Source organism: Arachis ipaensis, chromosome B8 (assembly GCF_059453495.1).
Source record: "Arachis ipaensis isolate K30076 ecotype BB chromosome B8, ASM5945349v1, whole genome shotgun sequence".
Taxonomy (NCBI): Eukaryota; Viridiplantae; Streptophyta; class Magnoliopsida; order Fabales; family Fabaceae; genus Arachis; species Arachis ipaensis.
In genome coordinates, this window is record NC_142443.1 from 29117794 (window position 1) to 29130126 (window position 12333).

The 12333-nt window shown below is 35.4% G+C and overlaps 1 protein-coding gene and 1 pseudogene across 1 annotated transcript; one reads left to right on the forward strand and one right to left on the reverse strand.

Moving 5' to 3' along the window:
- Nucleotides 1–219: 219 nt before the first annotated feature.
- On the forward strand, nt 220–1561 carry LOC148547555 (uncharacterized; annotated as a pseudogene).
- Nucleotides 1562–7524: 5963 nt separating this feature from the next.
- On the reverse strand, nt 7525–9136 carry LOC107614378 (sodium/hydrogen exchanger 7-like). The gene is made up of 8 exons (XM_088496187.1): nt 8995–9136; nt 8865–8930; nt 8707–8752; nt 8543–8595; nt 8215–8471; nt 8024–8071; nt 7837–7944; nt 7525–7620 (listed from the first exon to the last, which is right to left on the reverse strand). The coding sequence occupies exons 1-8, from the start codon at nt 9134–9136 to the stop codon at nt 7525–7527; spliced, it is 816 nt and encodes a 271-aa protein (XP_088352313.1).
- Between the last annotated feature and the right edge of the window lie 3197 nt (nt 9137–12333).

Sequence of the window (12333 nt, forward strand, 5' to 3'; positions counted from 1 at the left end):
ATGGCGAGAATTGGGGTGAAAGATGATATGGTTGAGGTTTATGTTGTTCACAAGACAAGTGAAGTGGGAGAGGATGTGTAATCTGGGAAAATTACTGCTCCTGCTGAAAGAGGTGATGAGGCTGGGCCTGGCCCAATTGTTGTGTATGAAGGCCTTAGTGTTGGGCTTGGGTCAAACGCAGCCACTGATGGGCCTACTGAAGTGGAAGAGGTTGGGTCCATGAGTGATGGATCATGTGAGGTTGTTAGGAGTTCTGATGATGTTGAAGAAGAGGAGGAGGGGAGTGAGACCTATGATGATGATGACTATAAACCTAGGGGGAGTGAAAGTTCATGGAATTCTGATTCAATTGCTGGGAATGTATCAGATCATAGTCTTGATAGTCTTGATTTTGGTGACAGTGAGGATGACAGGGTGGGAGCTGAAGGGTTAGTTGATGTGAACATCACGGAAGAGGGGGAAAAAGAGTCTATACCTAGTCAGTCCCAGGGTCAATCTTCACAACTAGCTGCTAGAAATGTTGGAAAGGAAAAAAATGTACGGGGATTTGGTGATGAGGATGCAGGTTACAACAGTGAGGATTTCCTAGATATTCTATTTAGTGATGATGAAGATGACATGGGAAAGAGGTATCCAATTTATAGGCCATTGAAGAACATGAATGAATACAAGTGGGAAGTAGAGACCTTGTATGTGTCAAGAGAGGAGTTCAAAGACTGTGCCACTGCATATGCTGTCAGTAGTGGGAGGGGTCTTAGATTCTCTAAGGTGGATTTGAAGAGGGTTAAAGTGGAGTGTGTGGATGGTTGTGAGTGGTACGCATATTGTGGAAAGATGAAGCATGAGCGAAGTTGGCAGTTGAAGTTATGCAACAACAAGCACAAGTGCTCTAGGGAGTTAAAGATTGGAATCATGCATGCAAAGTGGCTGAGTAAAGTTTCTTTTTTTGAACAAAATTGCTGAGAACCCGAAGATTAAGTTAACCACACTAATGAGGAAAGCATACACCAAGTGGAATGTGGAGTTGACTAAATCTAAGGCCTCCAGGGTCAGACAGTTTGCTCTGAATGAGTTGCAGGAGACATACATAGAGCAGTATAGAAGGTTGTATGACTACTGCCATGATTTGTTGAAGACTAACCTTGGGTCATCAGTGCATTTGAAAGTCCAGAGGCCACCTAAGTTTGCTTCTGAAAGACCAATTCCAGGGGTAGATTTAAGACCCAGGTTTGAGATGATCTATGTCATGTTAGATGCATGTAGAAGGAGCTTCATGGCTTGTAGGCCGATGATTGGGTTGGACAACTATTTTCTGAAAACACCCTATGGAGGTTGGCTCTTGACTGCAATGGGTTGGAACCCAAACAATTGAATCCTGCCGATAGCATACGCAGTTGTCAAAGCTGAAACCAAGGACTCATGGACATGGTTTCTCCAGCATCTATGTGATGACCTGGGAGTTGACAAAATCAAGACCTGCACCTTCATGTCTGACCAACAGAAGGTACATGTGTTTTTCTCTGCACCTTACTGTACAAGTGCTGCAGTTAGCACTGAATAATGTATACTTATAGGGTTTAGTGTCTACTTTTGAGGAGCTTCTGCCTGGGGTTGACCATAGATTTTGTGTCAGACATCTGTATGCAAATTTCAAGAAGAGATATCCAGGGATCCAATTGAAGATAATGATGTGGAATGCTGCCAAGACTACTTATCTTCAAGAATGGGAAAGGAGGATGAGTGAGATACAGAAGGTGGATCAAGGAGCATACAACTGTCTAATGGAGATACCGACAAAGTACTGGTGTCATCACAGGTTTGTGTGTAGGCCTAAGTGTGACACTTTAGTAAATAATATGTATGAAGTGTTTAATTCTGTTCTGGTTGAGGCTAGGGAGAAGCCAATAGTCACTATGCTAGAGGATATCCGGGTTTACATAATGAAACATTGTGCTGAAAATAGGGATAGGATAGTACCTTACAATAGAGATGTGTTACCACAGATTAGAATTAAGGTAGAAAAACAGGCAGAAGTAAGTGGGAATTGAGTGAGTGTGTATGCTGGACGTGATAGATATGAGGTGGTTAGCATCCAGGGGGGAGGAAAAATTTGTGGTGGATCTTAGGAATCAAGAGTGCTCATCTAGGAAGTTCCAACTGTCTGGAATTCTTTGTGCACATGCGATGACTTGTATAAGAAAAATGTGTTTCAACGTGGATAACTATGTTGCTGACTACTATAAGAAGGCTGCATACATCTCCTGCTACCAACATATTGTCTTTCCTGTTAATGGACCCAACTTTTGGGACAAAACTCAATTCGAGGATGTGTTGCCTCCCATTTATAGAAAACCTATTGGGAGGCCAAAGAAGAAGAGGGCACGAGCTGCTGATGAGCAACCAAATAGGACTGGACTGTCTCGTGAAGGACAACAACAAAAATGTTCTTATTGTTTCTGCTCTGGTCATAACAAAAAGAGTTGTCCAACGAAGCGCAAAATCACTCCAAACCCTGCTGTAAGACTATGTCATTAATTATTGGTTGTTGTGCTTACTTGTGTCTTCATTCATTTTGGTCATTCAATTATTTGCTGCTCTGTTTTGTGCGCAGGTTAACAATGCTGCTAATTCTACTACAAAGCGGAGGTCACGGAGAGGGGTCAGAAAAAGTGCCAGACTCTCTACCAAGACAGCTTCTAGTAAGGCTACTGAGGCTGGAAATAGGAAGCAAAAGGGAACCAACAACAAACCACCATCATACCCAAAGAGAAAGTCAGCTGTCAGCTTCTAGCAATCACAAGCTGCTTCGAAAAGGGCTAAAGTTGATCATTCACAAACTGCTTCTGCACCAGCCCCAACAACTCCAATGGTTCTTCCAAGCCCAGTGAAGAGGGTGACCCAGTCCCAGCTCAGGTTCATGGCCAGGACTCCACCAAGAGCATGGAAGAACATGGAGTGATTTACTGTCACTTGTAAATTTCTGTGACTAGTGATGCCTTTTGTATTTTGCATTTTGTAACCGGTTAAAAACTATGGTTGTTGGTTTCACTTTTTGTATTTGGTGGTGCTACTACTTCAAAGACACCATTTAGCATCTATGTTGATTTATATTTCCAGTTCTTGGACATCTACATGACATCTATGTTGGTTAAGTTCTGAACTATGGCCTATATAGGCCTAATGTTAAGGTTAATACTTTATGTTATTCCTGTGTCACTGTTTCATTTAATCATATCTGCAGATAGTTACTTCAACAATGTACCATGAGAATGTAAATTGAACACATAACATTGGGTAACAATGAAGTTTCATTCCAAATCATTCAATCAACAGCTTACATCCAACCCAATCCCTATAGCCACACCCAAAAATACAGACAACAAATTCTCAAGACATTACACTAGCGAATGTGTTCTGCAGCCTTATTGCAGAAAAAACCTCCCATTTCTTATCAATGACATTTTTTTCACATAGTAATAGTATAGCACATGTCCATCCAACCAGAGCAACTGCTACTGCCATTGTCAACATCCTCTCTGTTGTTGTCACTTTACCCTTCAAGCCTGTGATTTTTCTTTTCAATCATGCAACTTCTGTCTCTTGTTCTGACTCTGCCCACACAAAGTACCCACACTCTTCTCCAATCTATGCCAAAACCAAAAAAGAAAATTCCAATCAGATAATCAAACAACATGCATACCCAGCATTTACATTTTCTATTTACCCCATACTTAACACAGCCCCAGAATCTCCGTCCCGGATTCTCTGCCATTGATGAAGTCGTAAGCACTGGCCTCTCCCCACAGTAACATGTTGTTCTCCATCAACGGCCTTGGCTGCAGTTTCGACCCGAAGCGCTGCTACTACGTGCCGCCTGGGAGCCCTGCGAAGCCATGGAGTCCGCCACGACTGCAACAGAGACGGCGATGGTGAGAAGAAGAAGCTACAAGAGGGGCAATCTCAAATTAGGGTTCACCCTTTTAAATTAATATTTCTTTTTTTTTTTTAATATCTCAGTAACGGTCACCAGGAAAAAGGTTTGCCACAATGGACAAAGTTAGCCACGTAGGCATCTCCGTTAGTGTTCCGTCAGTCGAGTTAATAGGAGGGTAACATTGAATTAGTTTTGGAACGTTGGGGACATAAATAGGACGAATGAAATGTTAGGAACAATTATAGGACTTACCCCAAACGTTGGGGACAAAAACAATACTTTACTCTTTATTTGATCAAATTAAAATAATAATTAAATAATTCTACAGCAAAGATTAGAACACTCGTTAGTGTGTGACCCCATAGGTTCAATACTAAGCGGGTAGTAAATTAGTCTTACTAAATTTACTAATTAAGATTGGCGTCTAGCAACATTCCTTAACGATCCGATAATATGAAGTAATATATTTTTACTAAGAACCCGAGAAGAATAAAATATAATTCCTTCCATCTTTCCAGCTCTTGATTAACTCTTAGAGTATGGTTTAATTGTCAAACTCTAACTTGTTACGATTATTATAATGAACTGTGAATGACTTAAGAAACTCATTTCTTTATTCATTTAATCTTCTTGGCCAAGGTTTTATTTAGCTCAGTCATTATAATCATAGAGTTCAAACTCTTTATCGAGAGTTGACAGATTCCTTATTAATTAATCATTAATTCTACAAGTATTTAAATCATACCCAATATCCATTCAACTAGCACCCTAGGGTATTAGCTGTCCGGAATCAAAGTATAATAAATACATTATTAATTACTATGACAGTCGCAGGTCAAAGAAAACTCTATTACCATGTTCATCTTGAGAATATTCTATTGACAAATATGCGATAATTATAACCATTAGAAATTCTCAAATTGAGTCAGTTCAATGGTCATATCTCTATATGCATGATAAACCACTATTTTATGGTTTATCTTGTGCTCAATTGAGTGGATTTTATCAATCTTTCATACACTTATTCATACAAAATGCATGGTCTTACAATTTTCTTCCTAATTTTATGCTATGATTGAAAACATGTTTCTTTGGTTTTAATTTTGCTAACATTAATCCTCTCTTATTACCATTCAATGCCGTGATATGTGCGTTAAGTGATTTCAGGGATTACAGGGCAGGAATAGCTTAGAGGATGGAAAGAAAGCATGCAAAAGTGGAAGGAATACAAGAAGTTGAAGGAATTGCTAAGCTGTCCAGCCTGACCTCATGGCACTCAAACGGTCATAACTTGAGCTACAGAGATCCAAATGAGGCGGTTCTAGTTGCGTTAGAAAGCTAACATCTGGGGCTTCAAAATGATATATAATATGCCATAGTTTTCCTAATGATAAGTGACGCCCACGCGTGAATTCACGCGCATGCGTGGTTCTGCAGAAAATCAGCGACCTGTACGGACCAGAATTCACATCCAGCGATTTTTGGGCTGTTTTTGGCCCAGTTCTCGGTCCAGAAAACACATATTAGAGGCTATAAAGTGGAGGAATCAATCCATTCAATGACATAACATTCTATTATTCACAATTTTAGGTTTTAGATGTAGTTTTAGAGATAGAGAGGCTCTCTCCTTTCTCTTAGGTTTTAGGATTTAGGATTTCTCTTAGTTTTAGGATTACTTCTTCTCAATTCCAGGTTCAATGTTCCTTTAATTTAACTTCTCTTCTACTTTTATTTGTTCTAGCTTACTAGTTTATTCTATTTTTCTTGTTGATTCTCTTTTTATCCAATTTGGTTTATGAACCTTCCAATGTTAGATTTGATTTTATATTTAATGCAATTTGAGGTATTTCAGATTTGTGATTTTAATTTAGCTTTTTACATTCTTAGCTTTAATTGATGAATTGATTAAGAGGAGACACTTGAGTTGGAATGCTCAAGTGGATAGTTAAATTAGAAGTTGTTGGCTAATTCTGTATTTACTAACGCTAGACCTTCCCAAGGGAGAGGACTAGGATTTGCGAATAAGAGTTAGCTCAATCACTTGACTTTCCTTTATTTAGTAAGGGTTAACTAAGTGAAAACAACAACCTCTTTATACTACACTTGAGAGAATTTCAATAAGGATAGAACTTCCAATTAATCATTCTTCCATTCAAGGCTTTTTATTTTAATTACATAAAACTCATAACCAATAATAAATACACCTCCCTGCAATTCTTTGAGAGACGATCCAAGGTTTAGATACTTCGGTTATAAATTTTATTGGATTTTGTTACTTGTGACAACCAAAACTTTTGTACGAAAGGATTCTTTGTTGGTTTAGAAACTATACTTACAACGTGATTATTTTTATAAAATTCTTTACTGGCAAAAGCCCTCTCGTCAATGCACCATTTATATATATAATTTAATAAATGAGATCTATTAATCATCATCCAATGAAGATCATTATATATATATATATATATATATATATATATATATATATATATATATATATTGATCTTTTTGGATTATTAATGTCCTTTTTTAATAATCCTATGACCAAGAATAATTTAGATTAAATTATAAAAAATTTATCTCTTAATATTATGATCATTATCACCACTACAAGAAACATTGTTAAAATCAATGGCAAAATCGACGGCTAAGCTGTCGATAATATTAAAAATCGACGGCGGAGGTGGTCGCTATTAAGCTTGTTGATTTTTCAGAATTCGAATAAAATCGACGGCTTGCCTAGCCGTCGATAATAATTTAATAAAATCGACATCATTTCCGTCTATAATATAAGTTTGAAAATTTTACCTTCTTACTAAAATCGACAACGTTGCCGTCAATATTATTATATAAAATCGACACCATTTCTGTTGATATTTGATTCAATAAAATCGACATAACTGCCGTCGATTTAATTATTTAGATACCGACATAAAAAGCGACAACGCTACCGTTGATTTTAATAGCTATATTTTTTTAATTATTTTTTCTATTTGAAAAATAATAAACAATTAATGGAAATAAACTTTTAAATATAGAAATAAAATTTATATAGAATATTAGATAACAAGACAAATAAACTTTTAAATATAAAAATAAAATTATATTAAATATTAGATAATGAGTTTACAAACTTATCAAAATAATAAATAATCCTCTAACATAAAAACTTAAGACAAGATAAATAACTAAACTTAGACTTATATTGTCAGGTCCATTAAAGCGGATTTTAAACTCAGAATTGTCACCCAAGGACTCTGCATAAGGAGGTTGACCAACAGCTACAATTGCAAATGAGAACTCACTACTGTTTATGGTGTCTTTCGATGGGACCTTCTCGTAAATAACTTTAGTTTCAGCTCCCACTGTTGCCTTGATAGCATCCAAGATTCTCGTCCGTAAAATGGTCGGTGTAAGACATTTGTAACATAAGAACGTAATCATATGTATAAATCAATCTTAACTGCCATAAGCTATATAGGAAAATGGTAATTAATGCTACTGACATTAGATTTGTATCTTCTACAAATAAAACAAAATCTCATATTGAAACAAAGATTAAGTCAGAAGCATTGACTACTTTGCATCAGTTAAAATTCTCTAAGTTCCTCATCATCTCCAAGTTCACCAAAAGCTTCTAGTGCTTTGTTCAACATTTCATACTTTGTGAAATCAAGGATATGTTTCTGTTAATTATACGATCAAATTATTAGGGAAAAGGCCAAATATAACTTGAAAGACAAGACTTCTGAAGGTATATCCTTATATCAGAGTGGAGATATTGTTTCACAAGTAAGATAGAAATTGAAGCATTAAGGCACCATTTAATGTATGAGATAATAGAATGTTTTATCCCTTAGAGCAAGAAGATAAGCTAAACTTAGAAGATCTGGAATGCTGACCTTTGCAGCTATTAATTTGTCCATGTCAAGGTAGTGTAAAGCGAACTGTGTTGTCGAACCATTCACTATAAGTGTTAAAAACACAATACCACCAGTGAAGAAAACAAACTGCACAAGCAAAAGGTATTTGAGTGATTAATCTAATGTCTTTGTACAGTCATAATTAAATCCTAAACCCAGAACATACCAGTGTTCCTGTCTTTGGAGTCAATTCAAGTGATTGGCCACTCGAACGCTGAACAAACCCAAAATTTAATAATTAAAAGATTAAACTAATAATAAGATAGTATGTGCATAAAGAAATTCAGAAAATTAGCAATAAAGGAGATGAAGTGTTTGGCTAAAAAGTGCAGCTTTCATTAGTCATTGAATACTTGCCTTGACTGATAATGAAAGTGACAAGGCAACTGCCCCTTGCAATCCTGATGACCAGATTAGAATACTAGCTTCTTTCCAATCCAAGCCATATCCAAAATACCTTAGCAAGGGAAATAATGCACCAACTACGATGCATCTTGACACTTGAACATAAACATAGAGAAGCAAGAGGTAGGTCCATGATGTTCCTTCAACAGAACCAAGAATTTGCAGCGAGTCTTTTAAACTCAACAAACATACATTTTTATCAAGAGCAACTAAATGGAAAAGTGAGAGTATAATCAATGGCCTATTGAGCAAAGAAGATAATTTAAAAGGTAAATACTACCATGATGGAAGACATTGTCATCACCAAGTACTCCTTCAGCTATAACAACTCCACTACAAAAAGAAGATAACATAAAAAATAATAATAAAAAAGGGTATGAAAAGCTTGATTCACAAGTTATATCAATTGATTGTTATGATTTCAGAATCCATTTATGATCTTACCTCAAGATGAAAATTGATGTATTAGCAATATATGCAACCATTTCCTCTAGAGAAAATAAAGTCAGTCAGTAAATAAGGAATGTTGTTGAAAATAAGGAAAATCAAAACGATGTCCTATAAGTATAATTTATATAAACAAGTAGAAGCAAGAAGTATACCAAAAGATATGTAAACTTTGTCGACTTTCACCCTTAAAAGCTGTCCTTGCAAATGCAAAATAGAACCTGTAGAAAAATTTCAATAACTAGATTCCAAATATTAAGAGATAAATGCTAAAGATCGACTTACATTCCCAATGACATGACAAATAACAGATTTTGAATTCTTTGGACAACAAAAGACAACTAAGAGTGCAAATTAAAACCTGCAACATCTTGGCTATCATAGGTGCCCTTATAGACAGTGCCATAAGTCCCATTCGCCACAACATGTTGCAAACTGGATTCTCTTAACAGCATCCAAAGTTCTTTGAGAACCCCACTGTTAAAAATATTAAGCATAAACGGAACACAGATCCATCAATACACTTCATTGAGCAGAGACAAAAATAGTTAAATCATCTAACTTAGTTGATCATTCACTGAAATTAAAAACAAGAAAAACCCAAAATGACATAAAGGTAGAAGCTTACTTCAAAATGACATAAAGTGTTCAGCAAATGAGACCATCTTCCATCGACTTTTGATCCCTTTTCTTAAATAAAGTGTTCCAAAAGTGACTCCTAGAAGGATTACTAACGACCCTAAACAGAGTAGCAGAATACGGGTAAGCCTCCATGTTCCTTTGCTCCCCAATATTCCAGCTGAACCAGGACATGGTTGAAGCGGTGCTCCACAAAGTTTCAGAATTCCCAACAAATGCACTGCTACCCATCAATTTGAATGACTTCCCTGTTGGAATTGAACCCACGATATTGTTGAAGGACACATTGAAACTTGAAGAACTACCAAACTTTTTAGGTATGGGGCCATTGATCTTATTATTTTATAGGTCTATAACACTAAGAATAGGGATACTGGCTAGTTCTTCTGGTATATGACCTATCATATTGTTGTTCGACAAGTTCAGTTTTTCAAGAGCTTGACATTTGGAAAAGCTGTTTGGTATAGTTTCAGATAAGTTGTTCCTATCTAGATCAATAATTGAAATTGACTTACAGGACTCAAACTGAGGAAGATCACCTGAAGTTTTGGCTCCACTTCCCATTGCAAACTTGTTTTCTGCTAGCACAGAACTTAGACACATATTAGCTCTTAAAATAAAATAGAACAAAAAAAAAAACATGACCAGGATTTAACTATTGTTAGTTTATGGCAACAAATTAGTCATTGTAAAATCTTGCAATAAATCTAATAAGTGCAAACAACTAGTCAACCTGTTCAGAATATAGGCAATGAAATAGAGAGATTTGAGTCCTACACAAAATGCAAAAAGCAACAACACCTATATTTGGTTTAGATTTCAGATGACTTAGCCACCACAAACATGATTAATTCTAGGCATAAATTAAAACTTTCTGAATAATTCTTTCCTCTTAGTAGAGTTCATGACTTCAGAGAGTCACGATTAGGACCAGAAAAAATATGACCAGGATTTCTGGATTTAGAAAATAGGAGATTACGATTAGGTCATAGTTTACACCTGAAATAGGGGATTTTCAAATGAGACTGAAGTTGGATTTGAAAAGAGTTCAGTAACAAATTATAGATTTAAGATTCAATCTAAAACAAAAGAAAATAAATTAAAGTCGCTCAATACAAACAAAATCATTGAAAAAAGTAGTGAATAAAAAAACCTGAGTTTATGCTACAGAATAATTGAAGTGAATATGAGAAATTAGGGATTGAAGAAATTAGATACTAGGTTCTTCTGTGCTTTTTAAGTTGCTTCAGGATCCAAATTAGATTAATGATTAGTACCAAATTAATCTTTGAAGACCTATTCTGTAGTAATGCTGAGCAATTTTTTTATCCAAAAATTGATGAAAAATCAATGAAGAAAAGAGAGAGAGTAAGTGAAAAACTAATTTTGATTGAGCAGCAACAACAACGGTGCAGAGAGACGAAGCGACGGCAGCAGCGCTGCAACAGCAGCAGCAATGCGATGGAAGCAGTGGAGCGACAACCGCACGGAAGCAGCGGAGCGACGGCGGCGCGGCGGCGATGGAGAAGGAGGGTTGAAGTATGCAAGGTGAATTCAGGGGTAAAATAAGGGTTGGTGAAAATTGAAATGGTGAATTTAGGAAAATGAAGGAAACGCGGGGAGTGAGTGGGGGAAAAGTTATTTTATTGATAAAAATCGATAGGATACTCGTTGATTTTAATTTGAAAAAAATGTCTTAGTTGTCGATTTTATATATTAAATCGATACCCTCCATTTAATTTTAAAAAGTGATCAAGACCGTTTAAATTTATTGACGACAAAATGTGTCAATATTTTAAATAGTAAAATAGACGCTTTTCGTCGATTTTAAAATAAAAGTATTTTTCACTCACGGTCCGTCGACAATATGTCGATAATAAAAGGACGATTAATGGATTACCAAAAAAATCGACGACCTTGCTGTCGATTTTAATATTTTATTTTTAATTATCATTTTTAATAATGTCGACAGCAAGCCGTCGAAAAATATCGATGGGAGAGATAACCGTCGATTTTTAGTGTCAAAAAATACACTTTTTTTATAGTGTACAATGATAAATTTTTAAATTTAATTAAAAACCTTATTATATTAATATTTTTAATATAATAACAACGACAAATTATTTGACATATAATTAATTAAATTATAGTCATATTATTTATTCCCAACACTATATTTTTGTTATCCGCTAGCTATTCCCATTATAATTCATCCTTAATGCTCGCCTCCTCAAGCATCTATTGAATGGCAATTTGGATATCACTCAATATTAATAATGCTACACCATTTGAACCTTCTCCAATTATTTCACCTTTGTAGCACAACACTTCTCCTATTCTTACCAAGTACATCCCCCCTCCCCCCACCATATACATAATTAAATCAACCCTATATAAGATACATAACTACCACCCCTAACCCCTATATAAGATATATAAGATACGAATTCACCATATTATGGCAAAAAATATATTATCAATTTCTTCCTTGGCATATTACAAACGTCTTGTTCCCCCCATGTTTCAAACCAAATTCTAACATCCTGTGGTCCAACTCAACACACATTATCATAATATAAGACTAACCCCCATAATTTACATACAAATTTACAATTTTCCGGCGCCTCATTGTACAATACACAAGCTCTATCTCTTTGATCAACCATATTTCTGTTTATTAGCTTATCCTTTGTACTCAATTCATTTGTGACCTTTCCAAATATCATTCAACACATTTTAATATTGGGATGTCATGTAGTTTTTCAATTCTTACGTTTGTAAATGACGTCACATTGTATTTTTCATCAGAGCTAAATGTCCGTTGTATTAGAAATTAAATTTTAATGCGATTTTTTAAAAACATGATTAAAAAAATGATATATTTTTATCCTTAAAATTTGTTGATTTTTTACTAAGTATATACCTTTTGTGATTTTTTTGTCAACAACCAATAATACTTTTAAAATATCACAAAAAAATATATAG

Coding starts and splice junctions, on each gene's coding strand:
- LOC107614378 (XM_088496187.1), bottom strand. CDS start 9,136: ATGTTGTGGCGAATGGGACTTATGGCACTGTCTATAAGGGCACCTATG. Junction 8,931..8,994: donor TTTGTCATGTCATTGGGAAT/GTAAGTCGATCT, acceptor ATTTTTCTACAG/GTTCTATTTTGCATTTGCAA. Junction 8,472..8,542: donor TGACAATGTCTTCCATCATG/GTAGTATTTACC, acceptor TTTTCCATTTAG/TTGCTCTTGATAAAAATGTA.